Here is a 15,716-nt window from a genome sequence, read left to right as displayed (position 1 = left end):
CAGCTACGGTAGATGTAGAGATGTAGATGTACGAGATGTAGATGAGACATGACACTCGACATGACAATGTACAGTTAAGCCCTCGGAGAGCTTCCCGACAACGTCCAGCTAGGCAACTGTCCATGTCAATCATCCTGTTACATATACTTCCTACATCAACAGCACCTATGGTAATAACGTAGATGCTGCTGAAGCAGAAAATACGTATATGTTATGATTATGTTAACATAATGTTATGTTCGAGAGATCATCGCCTGCCTCACTAACCATACCAGATATTCATCATCAAAGTACAGGTATTCTCTCCCACTGAGTATACGCAACAATGTGATATGGTAACGCCGCTATATCAATAATAGAGCGAAACATAAAAAGCAAAGTTACTCGAATGCTCAAACGTGAATCGCCTTCCCGAAGGCAGTGATCATCGATGCCTCGCGAACCGCCTCCGATAAGGTCGGGTGTGCAAAGCATGTACCTGCGACAAGTTGAACACTGAGACGAGATGAGAGCCTCTGGATGCCTTACGGGCCACATCCTCACTCGATGCACCATAGTTGATCGCCAGGACAAAAGGATGGATGAGCTCACCTAATGAGACGACGAACTGCGATATACCAAGAAGAACAGTAATCTACCTGCCGAAGCTTGCACGATACAGGCCCCTAAGAGCTTGTCATCTTCCTTCTGTGATATCACTTTAACGAAGCCTTCAGTCGAGTCGACGCATTTTGCTCGACCAGATGCAGCGAAGGGAAATACTCCAACTTTGCAATCGATTCCCGCCTTCTTGCAATCGGCCTCAGTCTTGCCGACCCAAGCGATTTCGGGATGAGTGTAAACCACCGATGGTATGCTGTCGTAATTGATGTGGCTCGAGTCTTTGCCTGAGGCCATTGACGGTTGCCGCACCTCCGAGAAGTGTATTATTCACCTTTTTTTAACTCAGCATTGATTCTCTCAGCAACTGCAAAGCCTTCATCTTCTGCCTTGTGTGCCAGCATGGGCCCTCGTACAACGTCACCAATTGCCCAGATATTTGGCACGTTCGTCCGTAGACTACCAGGGCATACCTCACGTACCCCAGAGACGTCTCACCTCTCATCGACTTCGATCATGCCCGTTCGAGCGTCCGTGATGACTCCGGCGCGATCCAACCCGAGCCCTTCGGTGTAAGGGCGCCGTCCAACCGCTACTAAAACCTGCAGTATCGATTCCAGAGCGCGGTCATGGGCTACTCATTCAGTCACCTTCTGGACCTCTAGCGTGCCCTTGTCGGTGCCGTCAGCTCCCTTCAGAGTGAGTTCAGCACGACCATTCTTCACCTCGGCCGATGTCACCCCCGTGGCGACGTGAAAATTCATTTTCTCATGCCTTTGTAGAGACTTCTGTAGAGCTTGGGATACGTCCAGATCGGCTGTTGGGAGGATATGCGGCATGTACTCAACAACGGTGACCTGAAAAAGCCAATTCAAAATGCGAGGTCCGATGGTGACACTGTACTTTAGTGCCCAATCGGGCCCATACTGAGCCCAGCTCGAGGCCGATCACTCCACCACCGATCACCGCCATTGACTCAGGTACCTGCGAGCATATGAAGGCCCTGGACTCCAACGATTATCAAGACGATACGGACCTCTGGGAACTCCAAGGCTTCAGTGCTTGTCACAATGACATCACCGTCAATCTTGAGGAAAGGTAGCGAGGAGGAGTCGGAACCTGTATGCACAGTGGTAGACCAATCCTGGTGCGAGGTGGCTCACCCGTAGCTACCACGTAGTGCTTTGCCTCAATAGACTCGCTAGCTCCATCGGTAATGTCGACCTCCAAAGTGTTGGCATTCGTAAAGCGTCCGAGGCCGTGGAATTGTGTAACCTGAGCACGCACCGTCACGACTATTTTGCTCTAGATCCAGATGCATGTCCAGGGTGACTGGTGACACCAAGGGAGGGAGGGGGGATCGGACACTACCCCATTCTTGTCCATGAGACCCTTGACGCCTTTAGTGAGCATTTGGACTGTTCGGGTCCGGTGTCGATGCATGGCAGTCAAGTCAGCAGCAGCCGATGACGAATCAATTTTCACTCCAATTTTCTTCAAAGTGCTGCCGCTCTAAGGGGAGCACCAAGGCTGATCACAGGGTGGACTAATAGCATCACTTTCAGAGCGGAGTATTCATGAGATGAATGGAGGAGACACTTCGAGGGAATACAGCCTATGTTCAGGCAGGTACCCCCCAGCGCGGACCTCTTCTCGACGATAGCGGTCTTCAAACCAAGTTGGGCTGCCTGACACGTCAGAGGATGGTGAAGGGAAGGAGCTAGTAGTTACCTTGATGGCGCTGACATACCCACCGGGGCCCCCTCCTATGACGGCAACATCGAAAGCATGAGAGGCCGTGGAGAAGAGTCGAGCACTGCTGAGGCCCCGCAGAGAGTTGAGCCCAAAGAAGGGCGAGCCGACCATTAACGCAAATGGGAAAACTTCCTGACGATTAGTGAGGATTCCAACAATATGATACTACCGAACGAAAGGACACACCTGGACTCCGTGGAAGGTGGAGGTCGCGATGGAAATTCTAACACTACACCATTTCCAGGTCGACTCGAATTTTTTACCGGAAATTTTAACTTTTTAATAACTTTTGAATAACGTTATACCCCATCATATAATGCTTCACTCTCTTGGTTGATATTTTACCCAAGGTTTCTGTGGAATACCAAACTAATATTCTTACGACTCTATTTGAGAGTTTTCAATTCAACTCAACCAAAGACGCGCTGAACGATTTTGCCCGAGTGCAGAACTAGCATTGTAGTATTGGAATTCCTAGCGTCCACATGAGGGAAAACGTCAATGTTGCATATTATTCTCAGCTCATCCACAGCAACGCTACTATACTTCAGCTGTGATAAAAGAGAGGAAAAACCTTGAGTGGACAGCCATGCATGGGCCTTCATAACTTATCCCATCACCCCTAGGTGAGGCCCTGCCCTTAACAAACACTACAGCGACCACAACGGCAGTATACGTTGACGTAATCGAGGAAGCAACAACGCTGGTAGTGAGGAGGAGAAAGGGGGTTAAGTATTGACGTTAAAACGGTAGCCGCATTTCTGGCATTCGTAGAACACCGTTTGGCCCTCATCGGCACTCCTCAACTGCTGAGTCCAGAAGGCCATACGGGGATTCTTGCACTTCGGGCACTCCTCATCCACCTAAGAGCGATACCGATGAGCAGCTGCCTTGAAGCCAGAAGCGTTTAGGAATCTTACTAAAGCCATCTTTTTATCGTCCTTTTTCTCCTTGCCCTCCTCCTCATCAATGATGTTCTTCATCCACACCTTCATCTCACCATAGTCCAACACGGCATGGGACTCCATCAGCGGTCCAGTGACGAATCCTGATGCGACTCATACCACTCCTCGGCGAGATCCTAGAGCTTACGATCCCGCTTAGCCCCACATCTAGAGCAGACCGAGTACTGACCCCGCTGTCTTTGGTCGTAGAAAGAACCACAGTCTGAGATTATTCATGATATCAACAACTCTCATACGACTACTATTCCCGTACATCCACAGAACATATTCTCGTATTTGAAGTACTCCTCCTTGGAGACCTTAGCCCACTCAGGCAACTCTGACTCGTCAGCGCACAGTTCCATCTGAACACCACGATTGATGACCCCTCGCGCTGAGAGCCGAAGGGAGCAGTAATGAGAAACATGATCGCTTTGCTCAACTGAGCTCAGAAATTTCCTCACTTATATACAAGTTTATATGTGAATTCGAGTAGAAGTGTACAATAACCAACGAGAAAATTTCCTCGAAATTTTCATAATGCTACCAACACATGTGGTCGACCATGTACATATTTCCCAACACTGAAAGGGAGAGACCTTGCTATTACATCTTTCTCAGAAGAATCCTTTTCAGCGGGGTCTTTATACCCCAGAGGCTTCCTCTTCAGCCACTCACTAGATGTGACTGCAGGGACGAGAGGACCGAAGGGCCCATGAGGACGGAATGAGGACATCCCAACAACAACAACAAGCCTAAACAACAACAACAACAACTCCCTAATTCCGTAACAGGCAAACGCAGAGTTATCAAGGGAGAAACTAAGGCATTGAGGAGTCGTCAATCGGCGCGGCTTTCCTCTGCAAAGAACTTCGCTGCCCCCATCGCCATCCTCAACGTCCGGTCCGACACGTCATGGTCTCCTTCCACACTGCAGCGAGAGGGCATATATCACCACCAAATACCAAACTTACGTTCCCCATTTGCCTCTATTCTCCAACTCCTCCAAAACCGAAGCCCTACATGCCTAGCACATGATCAGCAATCGCCTATTCTCATGCAACAGAGGATAGTACCTCCTCTAGAGAGGTATTTCCGAGGTAGTAGTTGAGGGCGATCACAACAGACTTCGCCGTTCTGCTCATCTCATCAAAGGCTGTGAGCTCCCATGGGGTAAGGGTACTCAAATACGCTCTCAGTGCCGCATCCTATATAGCCCATTAATCGAATAACAAAGCTCTCACTAGTACCGCTCCTTCTGAGTGTTTCGGCAGTGATATGCCCCTACATGAGGCTATCTTGCAGTCGAATTCCTTGGACACGAAACTGAGCCCACGGTGACTGATAACGTCAGGAAAGGTGTCACCTCCTGTATTCGCCCCACTCAGGGTATTCCCCATAGCAAGTCAAGTCGGTGTTCAAGTAGTGGAGATTCCTCTCAACCACTGCGCTCATATCCTTCGCTGTCAAGTCAATAGTTGTCGCTGCCAACGCCATCAACGGCATGAAGCTACCAAGCCTCACTACAACCAACCGTACTGTCTTCACTTACTGTGGCCGTATGAACTTGTCCTGTTCGGCCCACTCCTCTGCTACTGCAAAGGCGAGCCCCTCAGAAGGGAGTGCCAGTCGGTGCTTAGCTGGAGTAGACAATCGTCTGAGGTCACATAGTCTTTTCAGTCTCCTCACTACCCACCGTCCTACTTGCCGTCCAAAAGGACCGTCCATCCTCCTCCCTCGTCAATGCCATTCCGCGCTACCTTCACCACATCATAAAAACGCTTATGCGCCCTCGCAGTGTTGCTAGGCAGGGCAGCCAGAAGCCGATGACTCTGCCGAAGGGACATCAGAGGGACAGTAACTCACACACAGAGAACAACATAGCGACACTCCCAAGAACACAAGGGCAAGTCAATCACCACCAACGCCGTGACTCGGCTGACGTAAGGCAAACCACTGAGGCGACAGCTAAGGCAGTGAAAAAGATACCAGCTACCGCGTACTTAATACCTCCGTCCCACTTGACATTGCAGAGGGAGGCTTTGCTAATAGACTTTGAAAAACTATAAATCATACAAGCGGTTCAGAATCGATGGACCGAGTCAGAGTAAAGGGCTGTCTACAGACCAAAGAAGGTAGCGATGCTCCTCCAAAGTCGTGAAGGAGGCGCCGCCGATCGGCAGGGACGGACAGCAAGGGCCTGGTGCCTGGCTTCAGCACAGCTGCGGACGATGGGCGGAGGGGAACGCCCACATACTGCCCTCTCAACTACATGAGAAACTGTAGGGACCACACTACTGGATGAGTACCAATTTAGTATCTGAAGACCACCGTAGAAACCTATCATTCTCATGCTTCGACAATACCGTTTAAAGCGGTGTGGGAATATTTGTTTGGTTTCCTAAATTGAGCTCCTGTGTAAGTTTCCTCACTACATTTTGAAAATCCATACATGACTTGGGAATATGTATGGGTAAAAGTATACAAAAACCAACGACTATTTACTCGAGTTTTACCAACACATGTAGTAACTACATGTGTTGGTGAAAATACGGAAACTATGAGGAAACCTCGTAGTTGACCATGCGCATATATTCCCACGCTGGCTCAAAGAGGTGAGCAAATGACCTCAACATGTGTTTACCTCTTCGCACTCCCGACACTCCAGTTTATCAACTCCAACTTCACAACAGGCTAGGCGTTCTGGTGTCCATCCACTACGGGACCAGAGGCAAGTAAGATAGCTCTCACGTAGTCTCTCTACTGGTGCTGACCCTAGACCCCTACATACACATATAGCAGAGGCTTCTTCGTTAGCGCAGAATATTGGGTAGCTCGGGAAACTAAAAAAAGAACACAACAATACGCCCAAACCCATGCACTTCAACAAGACGGGAGAGGAACTTCCAATAGGGGGGTTGTACCCCCGCTTTATTGTTATTGACTGATTCGAAAAGAAGCGCTCCACCAGTGTGAAGAAATATGCACATGGCCAACTACCTTGTGAAAGTCAGGTGAAAATTTTGCGAAATTCTTGGTAGCTTCTGAACATTTCTATTCTGATTTATATATAAACTCCTATAATTAGTGAGGAAACTCCTGAGCTCAGCTGAGGAAAGCGAACATATATTCCAACACTGCTCTTCACTCGGGGCAGTGAACATGCTCATGTAACGCACTATAAACTCTGAATACCATTCCCCCCACTACTTACAGTCTGCGGCGTAGCTGATATAAACGGTAAGGGTCCATGCCCCATCCGTGACTCGGGTTAAAGGAAACATCAAAAAGTTGTAGGTCGTCGAGGAATGATAGTACAAATAGAGCACAGATAAGGTCCTGAACAGGAGGGACGAATTTGGAATGGAGTGGTATGGGCACCACGGTCACGTCCGAGCGCCATCACCTCATCATTGTCTGTAGTAGCTCCTGTCAAAGAACACCAACGTAGATTCGCTGCCGCCTCAAGAACGTTCCGTAGCGAGCGGGAAGGTACATGGCAAACGCCTAAGAGGCAGCCTTCAAGACCCGACCCCTCCCCCCACAGCCTACCCCTTCGGGCCGAATTGAGCTGTATCTCTCTCAGACAAGTCATCCCAGGCGGAAACTCCAGCTCGGAACAGCGGCATTCCCGTGCAGCAGACAGTCTTATCTCCTTTAAAGATGTCTTCAGCAATGGCTGCACCATCTCAAAATCGTCGATCTGATATTGGAGTTTCACAACCCGTTTTACGTGAAGTGGTGAAAAACCCGATATTCACACCATGCAGTGTTTTCCATATCCCGGGTGAAACTTCAATAACATCATTTATCGAGCAATAGCTACCACCCTGCTTACGTTCTCCATCTCCAGCTCCTCCAAGCAGCACTCTCTCAGCACAGGCAGTAATGGGTTAATATCAACATTCCCACAGTTCACTTCCAGCCGTCGTAACGACCTCGTGATTGGTGACCTCAACAGGGCGTGGCGCAGTGGCTGTTCTGGCTGAGCCTCTAGACGTAAACTCCATAGCATAGGACTTAAATAGCGTCCAGCACAGCAAAGACGACCACACGTAGCAGGGGTAGCTATCAGATGCATAGTCCAGAAGCACTGCTGATTACATCGTCCTGACAGAAACTGCATACAATTCTTCTTATGGGGATGATCCCTATCCGATCAAAAAAATGAACGGCCGAAAGTTATAAAATGAAAACCATGTGTGAGTAAGAAAGAACGGTACTCAACACCTACCGTATTAACCCGCCATATTGCTGACTACCATACCCTACTACTACTACTACTACTACTACTACTACCTGCTCTCTTCCACTCAGCCGGCACTTCCTCCCACAAGATCTGCTCCACGCTACGCGAGGTAGCTATGAAATTGCCAACACTCATGCTGTCCAGAAAGGAGCAAATTTCCGCCGTCACCAGTGCGCCACCCTTAGCGAGCATTCTCTCTAACAAGGCTAGTCGTTCGGCATCATCTTCATATCTCTCTATATGCATCAAAATCATGAAACTGACGTCAAGTCGCGAAACCGTCATTGTAAGCACTTCAACTCCACCCTCTCCTTACAAGAAACGTTCCGACGTTGGTAAGATGAAACCTCTGCCGAGCAATGGATAACGTTGCTGCTGTCGCAGTAGTAGACATGAAGGTCCCCTCAGTCTTCTCCTTCCGAATCCGAAAAGGTCATCTCATGTACACTATCCTGCTGAGCTGCCTCTCCAATAGCCTCAGCTGCAGCAGTCTGGGCGGCCAACCATGCTTCTAAACACAACGTCGCGCGCCATAAAATTACCCCAATACCCAACAAGTCCTTACGTCTCTTCTTCTCCTTCTGCCTCTGACGCTTCAGAGACCGCTTACTCCTAGCCGGGCCCTCCTCAGTCTCGCCAGTCTCCTCGGCCTAACACGTAGTCCGCTCCAAAGGACCCCAGCATACCCCTACACTACCCTTTGGCGTTTTAGCCGCTGTTCGATCTCCTTATCGCCCTTCATCATCGCCTCTATCTTGCTCTTCTCCTCCTCCTCCCTCTGCTTCTGCTGCTGTAGATAGGCCTTCCCCATAGCAGTATCGGTATAGGTGTAACTGAAACGATCGTCACTGCCGCTGTAGAGCAGAAGAGCGCCAACGCCCCTACATCATGAACTGCTCTGGTGGGGACTTCAGAGAGCTCCTCATGCGGGTGACTTGGGCTGAAGTCTCCTCCGACAAGGCAATCAACGGCTTCAACTAAAATCGCAACCACGCCCTGCCAATCCTAGTCCAACTCCCACAGCCCGACGAGTGATCAGCGACTTGGTGTTTACCTCATGTTTGACTGCTAGGTTGGACTTCTGTAGCCTCTTGAGATGTGTCATCAACGGAGTAGTGATCTCGGGATAGGACGGGCTGCGGGCCAGCAAGGCCAAGTGGTGTGTGAGGACAAATAGGAGGTACCTAAAGAGACCATATGTACACTGTCGTGAATACACACAGAGTTCAGGAGAAGCTTACTTCCGCAAAGCCTGGCTAGTTGGACGGTTGTCAAGTTGCCTCTCGGACACCCTCACAACGAGGTCCACCTAAGACGCAGAAACATCGAAAATGGCGGCGGAGCGAAGCGCCTTACCTGAGTCGGCTTCAGGTCAGTAGAGGCAGTGGCTGGTCGCCTAGTACTGGTCTGCTGCTTTTCCTTAGCCGCTAAGTTCGACAACCCTCGGAGCTGGAGAAGATGATCACCAACGCTCTTGTACATCACCAGCGCCATACCAGAAGGGAAGTGAGCGGAGCGAAGACATTAGCCTTTTCGGCTAGAGAGTTGGCGAGCTCCAGCATATGCAGCATGAAGGGCAAATAGACAGTGTGGCCTTCCTTGGACTTAGCCGCAGACAACAGTATCACCATTAGCGGGTGCAACTACACCAACAACAACTCGTAACAAGTCGCCCCTCCAGTCCACTACCAAGTCCTTTAACTGCTCCGGTAGGCGTTCCATAGCAGCAACCCACACCGCAGAGCTTCTCACATAGCATACACTATACAGTTGACGCACCGCCTCCACACCAGCTGTTCCTCCTGCTGCCGCTTTGCTTGCCTTAGACCCCCCAGCTGGCTGCCCAGGAGTAATCGACTTGATGCCCTTGCTTTGGGCCTTCATAGCCGACCGCAATATGACGCCAAGTTGACGAATACCTATTATACGAGCCACGTTCAGCGTGCCCAAGTAGAGGCAGAGGTCACTACTCGTAAACGCGATACGATAGGCGGCTTGGGGCTCCAGTGTGAGCATCTCAGCAATGCAGTTCTCCATGAACCGACAAGCCGACAACTGCCTATGTGTGAGGGCAGGCACCCTCTGTAACGATACGACATATCTGCAGCGATCTATCGAAAGGACCCCGCATGCCCCTATCATTACGCCCTATACATCCGCCTCATTATACCCTCAACCTCCCGCCCAGCCCCTTCAATACCCTTCTTAGAGGAAGCACCACCCTTTAGTATTTGCCCCACCAGATTGTATAGCGCCGAGAAGGCCGCCAACTTGGTGCCCTGGGCAGCTGAGGAAGACCACGCTGGGCCCACCCCCTCCCCTCTTTGTCGGCTTACCTCCCTTTGCCCACTTCCTGCAGAGCTCATTTATTACTAGCGGCTTCAACTTCTTCAACTGCATGAGGTACTTCAAAGCACTACCATTACCCAATTGCCACAGCACCTGCCCATGCCACCCTACGTTAAACCCTCTTAAGATCCTCATAGTATTACAAACTCCTGTGTGTCGAGGTCAGTAAGCTGCTGCAATAAGTTGAGACTTTCACTCCAGAATAAACGGCCCAGCATAAACGTCTTACCGCCGCCCCCGGCAACAGCAGCAGCGGTCCCCTTGGTCTTGGCAACTTGCTTGTCATGATGGTCCAGGAGCTCCGGGGCCTGCCGGGAACCTCCTCGCAGTGAACACCTAAGCTGCCCTTCCTACTTTTTTCAGAGTCCACTCCAATACGGCGTTAAACACTGTCGCATCCTCAATGCGAATACCAGGAGCAGCTGAGTCGTTTCCTAAGGGCCCAAGCTGGCCCACATACCCCTAGACCCCTGCCACACTACCTTCCTCGGACTCTGCCCCTTCCTTCGCCTCTCCCCTGCTCATGCGACTGGCCACCCGATAGGCTGAGAGGACTGCTCGGAGGGCCTTCAGCGACTTATTGCCGTCCTTCTTCCCCTCAGCTGCCTCCGTCAGCTCATTCAACCGCTCCATCGTAAGCACCTATGGTAACGAGCTTCTGCAAGAGTCGTTCCCAGAGCGGCTATAAGGCCCCCTACTACCCCAGTGTCAGCCTTAGCCTGCGGTTGCTTCCTCTCCTTCGCTCTAGGGCCCTTCTCCTCCTCTTCTTCACCCTGGCCAAACTCCAACAAGTCTTGATCCGTCTCTTGAAGGAATCTGCAAGCAGTTCGTTCATTCCCAAGCTCGAGCGCCTCAGACGAATGCCCACTTATAGAATTCTGGATCGGTCTCCTTGAGAGCCTCCAGCTCCCTCTTATGCGTATCAGCTTCATCATCGTCCGCCCCTAAACACTGCCTTCAACACCAATTCAATCAAGACCACAATACCCTCTTGAGTAGCCGTCTTGTCCTCCCCCTCGTTGAGAGCCCTCACGAGCTCCTCCTCGCCTTCCATACCATCAGGCACACAGAACACTGCCTCGTCATCGGAGCCTACACCACCAAGAACACCCCTTCGCTCCGCCCTTCACTGCACTTCCAGTTGCCTACCTATCTCGGCCAACTGAGCATCTAGCTCTGCGTCCATGTCCTCCTCAGGTCCCCCTAACTCTGCCTCGGTGAGCTTAGCTGAATAGGGACCACCATAGGGCAAGGGAGTCACTAGCCACCCCTATAACCTTTCCGTTTGCTCTCCTTGATCTCATCTCTACGTTTAATCTTATCGGTGAGCTTCGCTTTCTGTTTCGCCTTAGCCGACACCTTTGATTTTGCCTTATTGAACTTCTTGGAAGCCTTCTTAGATACCATAACAACGAAGGGTGAACAACTACGAGCGGCAGCGAGGCTCCCACACGGGCAATTTCATGGTAGTCCCCAAGGCCCACCTCGACAAACGTTGCCACGAGTAGGTTGTTAATGCTGTACTATTAGAACGGGAGTTAGGCTATTCCCAGAAGCTCATCCCATTCAATTTTTTCTCTAGAACTAGTCCCAGTTGCCAACAGTAATTGCGCAAAACTCTATCATCAGCACTGATGAGGATGATGGAGTTAGCAGCTAGCGATGGAGTACTGATGATTCATCAGTTCTCCACCGCTCTGCCTGAATGCTCCAGTGATGGACTGAGAAGCTCAATACGAGCGGTTGAGCCTTCGAGGATGCGCTTCGGACTGACACGTCATCGTAAAATTGAAGATCGTCAATAATGAAATCGGTTGTGACACTGTGTCCCGTTAAAACACGCATGTTGCTTGATTCTTCAGATGATTTCTCTCAAGTAGTTGCCCTATCGATCACATGCTTTGACTAACGGTCTGCATGCCTTTCTCTGCAAAAAGGCTCATAGAGCAGAAAACGCCGGCACCATTGCGCGCACGCCGGGTGTGATGGTGGTGACGCCATCTCAATCCAAGGGTGTGCCGCTCTGTTGTCAATCATGCCTTCAAAGCTGAGGTCACTCGAACGAGCTCGTACCCGCACCCAAGAGATCTACACTAAGGTTGAGGGAATCACATGCAAAATGCGGAAACACGTCGATGTTAGTCGCGAACAGCGGAGAAAGGATGCCTGGATGGCGACCGCAAAGTGCAGGAAGGAAAATGCTTCATAATTTTTTGGTCAAAATCGTGTTCAATGATTCTCATGAACGTGCATTACCTCTTGGCCGTGGCTGCTCGTGATTTGATCTGATACCACACCTTCGGTAACTCGGCTCATGGAGTGCCTCAGGTTGTACCAAGAGACAGAACTGATTTTTGACGGAGAAACCAGAGCTGCTGTTGAGGCTTTGTCGGGCTATGACTCGGAGATTCAAGCATTGCATGAGGAGCTTGAAATCAGTACAGAGGAGTTCACCCAGAGGCTGTTATCACCGGTGTTGTGCTGCGGCTAGCAGTACTCACATGCTGGGCCCTTGCCTTCAGATACTGGCCCTTCGAGAGGGCGTTAGGGTCGGCCAGTGGACTCATGATGAGACTCTGGAGCTTATAAGCAATATACATCGCGAATTAGAGGAGGAACCCGTCGTAGATCTAATCGGGCACAGAGACAGCATAAGGGAGGCACTGGAGATAGTTGCAAATGCACAAACCACAGGGGTGGTATCTAGAGACATTGAGAACCTGTCCGATGCAGAAGAAGAGCTCTTGGAGGAGGGGAGTCGCCATTTGGAGCTGCCAAAAGTCATCGTCAAGTACGAGAAAGTTTTGGAGGAAATCAACCAGAAGTGTTGTGAACAGTTGACGACATCATCAGCCAAGATCAAGGCTGTGAAGGCTGCGTTGATGGACGTGCTTCCCCAGTGTGGTCAGCTGAGCCTCCATGCGGGGGTTGTCGGGACGGCCCTCGAACTGCTCTTCCCGGGAGTGTCGAAGCAGCGGGCGTCCGAGATAAAACGGCTGGCCACACACGCTGGGTTGTTGAGAAGAGAAAGACGGGCTATTTTCCGTCGATGGCGTGAGAGGCGACTCGAGGCGCTGCATGCGGCTCAGAAGCAGTACAAGGCCTGGGCGGAAGGGAAGGTCGAGGAGGTCGCTGCCTTGGAGAAGAGAACTCGGGTTTTAGTGAAGGCACAAGCCTTGCGAGAGAGGCTTGATGAAGCCCTTGCGCTCAAGCAGGCACTGGAGGCTGGTGAGAGAATTGAAGCGAGAGAGCGTGCTGAAGCTGCGTCGGTGAGAGAGGCCGCTAAAGAGGCGCAGAAGCGACAGTATACCGAGGCGTTGAAGAAAAGAGTGGAAGAACACGGTAGGGGCAAGGAGGAAATCATGAAGGAGAAGGCGAGACAAGATGTCGTGGAGAAGCTCCGTGACGAGGAACTTAGGCGTGCCAAACGCAAGATGCTGGCAGCTCGCGTAGCCTATCGAGAGAAAATGGCGACGATTCGAGCAGCAGAACAGGAGTGCAGGAAGGAGGCTTGTAGAGCAGAAGCTGAACAACGGAAGCTCCGCATCCAACGCGCCATTCAAAAGTTCAGAGTCACGGTTGAGGCGGATCCAGAAAGATTATCTGCAATCCCCTCACATAAGAAAACCACCGGTGAGCACCCGTTGCCCAGAGAGATCTTCCGCCGCGACGGGTATGGGATCGATGACCTTGAGAAAGATCCGCGCTATCGACTGCAAGCAGCCTTGTTCGAGGCCGGCCTCTATATGTCCGAGAGTGGTCACGAGGTTATGCTCAGCATGGTTCCCCGGAATACATAGTATCACAAATCGGCTCGAATCGTGTTCCAGTGTGGTAGCCAACGAGGCTTCCTGGAATAGCTGGAGAGTAACTCGTCAAATTCTCACTGAGTCTCCCGATTCGGGTATCTCCCGTGTTGTAGAAGTGGTTACTGAACCAGCTTGTTACTCAGGGCCGCGATATCGATTCATAACGACTAATAATCTTCGTTATTTAGGAACACGTTGTTTTGGGAAGAACCTAGGTGCTGAAAGTAACAACGCTTCTACTCTATTCTAACAGTCGTATTGTACTCTCTATGCTACAAATGGGTTTCCTGGATTGTCTCTGGTTGGCGTCTACTCCAGAAATGCGTGTTTGTGCCGCGGACACGACTCTCTTAGAGAGCTCAATGAGGCCAGGAAGTTTGGGGTAATTGTTCGTGAGCTCTACGCATAGATGTTAACCGACTCCCTAGGAACTAATAACTCGGAGCTATATGATTTGCCGTGCACACAGGATTCTCAATGTTAACTCCAAGTTCGGCAAAGGTCTAATATGTTAGCACCAAGGATGTCAATGTTGAGTCCGACCAGATCCAGCAATCACCTTCGAACACATCAGATACTACGGGCAACCAGATCGATAGAAGCAACAGCATCGCCATGTATATCTCCCCAAAACTGAGGTAACTAAACTCACTTCTTATTAGAGTCACAAGGAACAAACTTAATACTCCGAGCAGCAGGTATCACCACCTACGCTCTTCAGAGTACTTATTCAAACCAGTAGCCGTGCAGAGCTGAACAATCGTCCATAATCTTATGTCAAGGGCTGATTAAATGGTCCACACATGCATATTAGTATTGTACGAGCAAATCGATAGACAAATGGTGAAGCATATAATAATTCGTTGTTATCAGCAACAGTAACGTGGCAAAGTATTCGAGACAAAACACCATTGCAAAGCAAAAACCTTAGAGCACCATTGTAACTGCAAGAACCTCCTTTAGCAGCATGTACTCTCTGAGTACAAAACACCATCGCATAACAAAAACCTTAAAGCAACTCTGTAGCTCCAGATGGCTTCTTTTGCAACATAAGATCTCTGAGTGCACGACGGCGTCTCCAGCCGAAGTACAAAAGTGCACCAGCACACAATAGGAAGACAATACCGAAGCCGATACCCAACCACATAACCAACTCGAATAGACCGGGAGCACCCTGGAGCTGCTTGATAGAGTCAATCTGGTATGGATAGGCCAGCTGATGCTCATCAACCCACACTGCCGGGATCAAAACTTCATCTGACAACTTTCCAGACTGGGTATCAGCGACAGAGGGCATCATAACATTCATCTGCAGCTTCAATGCACCTTTCAATAGAGCACCAGTGATAGGCTCAGTCCACATCTCGCAGTTGAAGTCTCTGTCAGCATCATCGCACTCCTCAGAACCCGAACAGCTCTTGATCTCAACGCGATCACCGGGATACCAGTTCTTGATCGAGGAGGAACCCTCAACTTGGTAGAAATGAGGTAGTGAGGCATAGATAGGAGTCCTCACTAGATTCGGTTTCGGAGAACTGAACGTGCCCAAATTCAGAGTCAGATAAGGCGAGTCGCAATCGATTCCTCGACTATCATCCTCTGAACCATCACAGTTCTCATTCCGGAAAGCCAGGTCCGCGAGATCCCACACATCAATAGTAGCCCCATTATAATCTTGGTCTTTCTTAGTAAGCTTCATCTCAGCCGTTGAGAACACAGGACTGACAAACATCTTGTCGATAGCACCAACTTTATGGTAGTCGTTTGTACCGTGACCATTCAGAGTACCCGGCACGTATTTCACATCGAAACCAGCTGCATAGTTGGGATGACACTTATCATCAGGAGTGCATGTACCATTTGCCTTGAACTCATCCTGAGCCGTGCAATCGGGATCGAATGCACAGTTGTACTCCATGCCGTTGGACATTTTGAAGTAATACAATCCCATCCAGTCCTCCACGAAGCTGGCACGATACTGTTCGGTAACAGGATAAGTAGTAGCAGAAA

At 50.2% G+C, this 15,716-nt stretch overlaps 5 protein-coding genes across 5 annotated transcripts; 1 reads left to right on the top strand and 4 right to left on the bottom strand.

Annotated features, from left to right (window-relative positions):
* Positions 1 to 334: 334 nt before the first annotated feature.
* Pmar_PMAR020104 (conserved hypothetical protein) lies at positions 335 to 2,466 on the bottom strand (the record flags this gene model as incomplete). Its single annotated transcript, XM_002779284.1, has 12 exons — positions 335 to 478; positions 529 to 591; positions 639 to 887; positions 935 to 1,059; positions 1,099 to 1,202; positions 1,251 to 1,457; positions 1,504 to 1,584; positions 1,637 to 1,719; positions 1,764 to 1,875; positions 1,972 to 2,112; positions 2,160 to 2,288; positions 2,332 to 2,466. The coding sequence occupies 12 exons, from the start codon at positions 2,464 to 2,466 to the stop codon at positions 393 to 395; spliced, it is 1,515 nt and encodes a 504-aa protein (XP_002779330.1). The 3' UTR covers positions 335 to 392.
* Positions 2,467 to 3,083: 617 nt separating this feature from the next.
* Pmar_PMAR020103 (DNA-directed RNA polymerase I, putative) lies at positions 3,084 to 5,146 on the bottom strand (the record flags this gene model as incomplete). The annotated part of the gene is made up of 11 exons (XM_002779283.1): positions 3,084 to 3,218; positions 3,276 to 3,403; positions 3,448 to 3,522; positions 3,574 to 3,664; positions 3,910 to 4,054; positions 4,274 to 4,326; positions 4,376 to 4,507; positions 4,550 to 4,625; positions 4,666 to 4,809; positions 4,852 to 4,956; positions 5,004 to 5,146. 11 exons carry the CDS (start codon positions 5,144 to 5,146, stop codon positions 3,084 to 3,086), a joined length of 1,227 nt encoding a protein of 408 aa, XP_002779329.1.
* A 272-nt stretch (positions 5,147 to 5,418) lies between these two features.
* Positions 5,419 to 11,316, bottom strand: Pmar_PMAR020102 (conserved hypothetical protein; the record flags this gene model as incomplete). Its single annotated transcript, XM_002779282.1, has 27 exons — positions 11,175 to 11,316; positions 11,047 to 11,124; positions 10,885 to 10,989; positions 10,766 to 10,841; positions 10,599 to 10,713; positions 10,380 to 10,539; positions 10,252 to 10,331; positions 10,041 to 10,205; positions 9,885 to 9,990; positions 9,694 to 9,835; positions 9,519 to 9,649; positions 9,238 to 9,467; positions 9,045 to 9,191; positions 8,905 to 8,997; positions 8,790 to 8,857; positions 8,603 to 8,732; positions 8,434 to 8,525; positions 8,246 to 8,381; positions 8,114 to 8,198; positions 7,997 to 8,059; positions 7,599 to 7,784; positions 7,138 to 7,409; positions 6,852 to 7,002; positions 6,706 to 6,806; positions 6,514 to 6,638; positions 5,944 to 6,142; positions 5,419 to 5,619 (listed from the first exon to the last, which is right to left on the bottom strand). Exons 1-27 carry the CDS (start codon positions 11,302 to 11,304, stop codon positions 5,419 to 5,421), a joined length of 3,567 nt encoding a protein of 1,188 aa, XP_002779328.1. The 5' UTR covers positions 11,305 to 11,316.
* Positions 11,317 to 12,398: 1,082 nt separating this feature from the next.
* On the top strand, positions 12,399 to 13,697 carry Pmar_PMAR020101 (merozoite surface protein, putative; the record flags this gene model as incomplete). The annotated part of the gene is made up of 1 exon (XM_002779281.1): positions 12,399 to 13,697. The coding sequence occupies one exon, from the start codon at positions 12,399 to 12,401 to the stop codon at positions 13,695 to 13,697; it is 1,299 nt and encodes a 432-aa protein (XP_002779327.1).
* A 1,018-nt stretch (positions 13,698 to 14,715) lies between these two features.
* Positions 14,716 to 15,636, bottom strand: Pmar_PMAR020100 (hypothetical protein; the record flags this gene model as incomplete). Its single annotated transcript, XM_002779280.1, has 1 exon — positions 14,716 to 15,636. The coding sequence occupies one exon, from the start codon at positions 15,634 to 15,636 to the stop codon at positions 14,716 to 14,718; it is 921 nt and encodes a 306-aa protein (XP_002779326.1).
* Positions 15,637 to 15,716: the final 80 nt, after the last annotated feature.

Source organism: Perkinsus marinus, assembly GCF_000006405.1.
Source record: "Perkinsus marinus ATCC 50983 genomic scaffold scf_1104296947650, whole genome shotgun sequence".
NCBI lineage: Eukaryota > Perkinsozoa > Perkinsida > Perkinsidae > Perkinsus > Perkinsus marinus.
Note: the sequence above shows the minus strand (reverse complement) of the source record. Positions and strands in the feature narration are given on the sequence as shown.